We start from the raw sequence: 2,872 nt of genomic DNA on the forward strand, positions 1-2,872 counted from the left end.
TGCACTATAACCACAATAACTCCTGTAACAACCACTGTGCAACTATATTATATGTTTTTTTTATTTATTGACTGTGCAATATTCTGTGCAATATGCTGACTGTGCGATATATGTGGATATAATAGTCATACCACTACCTCACCGTTGTTCCTTACCTACTACACTTTAATGTAAAAGTCAATCCACCTGTATATAAGCCATACTGATTGTACATGTCACCTCAAATCTCTGTGTTACTCCCTTGTATTATTTTATTTTTTTTATTTCTTACTTTTATTTATTTTTATTTTATTTTTATTCCTAATGCACCTTTTCCTCCTTGTTTGCACCTTCTTTAAGTACTATGCCAATATGTGACCAGTGGATTTCTCCGCTGTAAGATCAATAAAGCTCATCTAATCTATAGTGACGCTTAAAAGTATAATGTTCTCGCCTCAAATGATCTTAAAACGAACTTTTATTGATTAACGACAACAGCAAAAAGAACTTTTAACTTAACACTCTGAGGTCCGTGAGCGCTCCACTAGAAGCTGCTGCTGCCGCAATGCTTGCTGGGTAAAGATGGAGGGGCGAGAACAACATCCGGGAACTGTCCGTTCTCTGTCTGCTGTTCAAGTGAATTGGAACAGTGCCGGGGTTGAGGCTGATGTTTCACGAGTACACGAGAACGCACGAGTACACATATTGAGAAACAGGCTCTATAAAAGAACAATCGTAGTTTCCAGGTTTAGCATCCCTTAAAGCAGCCGGACTCTCGCTTAACAAAGCGATAAAACAGCTGTACTGTCGGACCAAGAATTTAAGAAATCCTGCAGTTACAAGAAAACACATTAACCCCTCTAGAATAAATCCTAATCAGAGAACCAAAATATATCTGATCAGGAAAGTTTCATATCTGTTTTGTTGCTTAACAACTTTTAGCTTAGTTAGCCCTGGTGTTCAAGGGAATGTCTGACTGCTGAAAGCCGACCCTCTGGGTCACATGACTCATTCAGCGAAGGATCCGACCCTCCAAAGTAACATAGATGAGTTTTTCACAAGAGCAGCCCCCATAAGCAGAGATACATAACAAGTGCTGCATGTTGACCTGGAAAATCACTGAATGGATCTCAAAATAAGCCAATATTTGGGCCAAAGTTTCCACTGTTTCTTTAACCAAAGGTCTACATGTCACCACCCGATCCGTCCCGGGAGCACGATCCGTCCTGCGCAAACAGATATGCATCCGGGTGTCAATAAATAATTTAATTATAGTACTAAAATTACTTATTTCTATCCTTAACTCACTAAAGAATGCTAATACACATCTTTAAAAATGTTTTATGAATTTTTTCATGCTTTTACATTTTCTTCGTTAAACTGCTTCTCTGATGTCATCATGGGACATGCACAGAGCAGTCCAGCAAAATATGATTAAACCGTGTTTATCTGCATTTTAGTTGTTTCTTTCTTTAGGCTACGCACTATATACCATAAAGTTAAAAAGAAACAAAAACATAAATTTCAAAAAGACTAGATTTATGTTTAAATCCAAAGCCGAAAAAGATGGCCACTGGAAGTAGCGTAGGATCCCATTTCTGGTGCAGATAGGGCAGAGACGATTGATGAAACAGGATTTTAAGGCATTTACTTTCTAAGGTAATACATTATTAACCTTTAACCCATTATATTTTAGTATGTTTACTGTTTTTGGGGAGGGAAAAACTTAATTTAGGTCTTTTTAACAAAATAAAATAAGAGGCGACCCGGATGTATATCTAGATGCGCAAATGAGCTGATGCTTACAGGACGGATCAGGTAGTGACACTACAGACATAAGCTCATGCTTATAATTGGCGAGTTGTTGGGTACGACCGATATGTTTGTAACAATGATGGAACGTGCACATTTTTTTAAAACTCGTACTGGACTCTCCGTTCATCGTCCATCTGTCCTTGTGCCAGATGGTAGAAAGTTTTAATTTCCACCCTCGCCTGATTTCATGACTTCAGATGCCAATAAATGTCTTACCGGGCACAATAAACATAAAATAAAAGCGGACATATTCAAAGTGCAGTTAACCTTGACACAATATCAGCATTACATCAGCAGCTTTGCTCTCCGGGTAATCATTAACCGCCAAAATGTTCCAATCTGTCAATCATTTGCTAGTACAAAGGAATCATCTATTTAAACAATGCAAAGAAAATCATTTAGTTGTGTAACCATGCAGAGTGATTAAGGTAAGTCTCTAGTTTTATTTCCCAGGGAAGGTTTCATCTATGGCATCCTGCTTGTATCTGATTTCTCTGATTTGTTCCGTCTGGCAGCAGCTAAAACTCCCGAGAACAAGAACAGATGGTGGTGTTTCTTAAGTCAAGCAGCAGCTTTTTGCATCCCAGATAAATCCAGGCCACCGGGACTCTGTTCTTTAGCAAAAGCTAACATCTATATGTCAAGAACACCAGATCCAAGCTTCAGTTCAACCAAAGATTCTGAAATAATCAGTGAATCAAGTGTGAGTCAGTCTGTATGAGTTTTACCTCCTTGGGCGGCGGAGAAGGGCAGACGCATGGGCTGGTCTCTAGGAGCGAGGCCTCTGAGCAGGTCTGAGCGCTGCCCCATGGTGGCCCCAGGCCACTGGTGCATCTGCTGGGATGTGATGTAGTCGTTAATCAGGGTCTGACGGTTCTCCAGGGACGTGTCAGGAAAACCACGGATTAAATGGTAGGGGTAAGGGTACGCTGGATTGGGAGCCATATGGCGAGGCAGGTAGTAAGCAGCTGTGAAGAAAAGACAGAAAATATAGGTTATTTAAAGCCACACACCATAAATGCATATCACTTACACGTCCAACTCCATCTACATATTTAAGGTGACCAGAGTTTTAGTA

The 2,872-nt window shown here is 39.9% G+C and overlaps 1 protein-coding gene across 2 annotated transcripts in view; it reads right to left on the bottom strand.

The window, feature by feature from the left end:
* The window catches only part of ncor2 (nuclear receptor corepressor 2), a 145,108-nt gene that overhangs the window by 14,976 nt on the left and 127,260 nt on the right, over positions 1-2,872 (bottom strand). For both annotated transcript variants that reach the window (XM_015370063.1, XM_015370061.1), the window contains exon 34: positions 2,523-2,762. In XM_015370063.1, coding sequence (XP_015225549.1) covers positions 2,523-2,762 — 240 coding nt within the window. The remainder of the gene's footprint in view (positions 1-2,522; positions 2,763-2,872) is intronic.

Source organism: Cyprinodon variegatus, unplaced genomic scaffold, assembly GCF_000732505.1.
Source record: "Cyprinodon variegatus isolate N-32 unplaced genomic scaffold, C_variegatus-1.0 Scaffold41, whole genome shotgun sequence".
Lineage (NCBI taxonomy): Eukaryota > Metazoa > Chordata > Actinopteri > Cyprinodontiformes > Cyprinodontidae > Cyprinodon > Cyprinodon variegatus.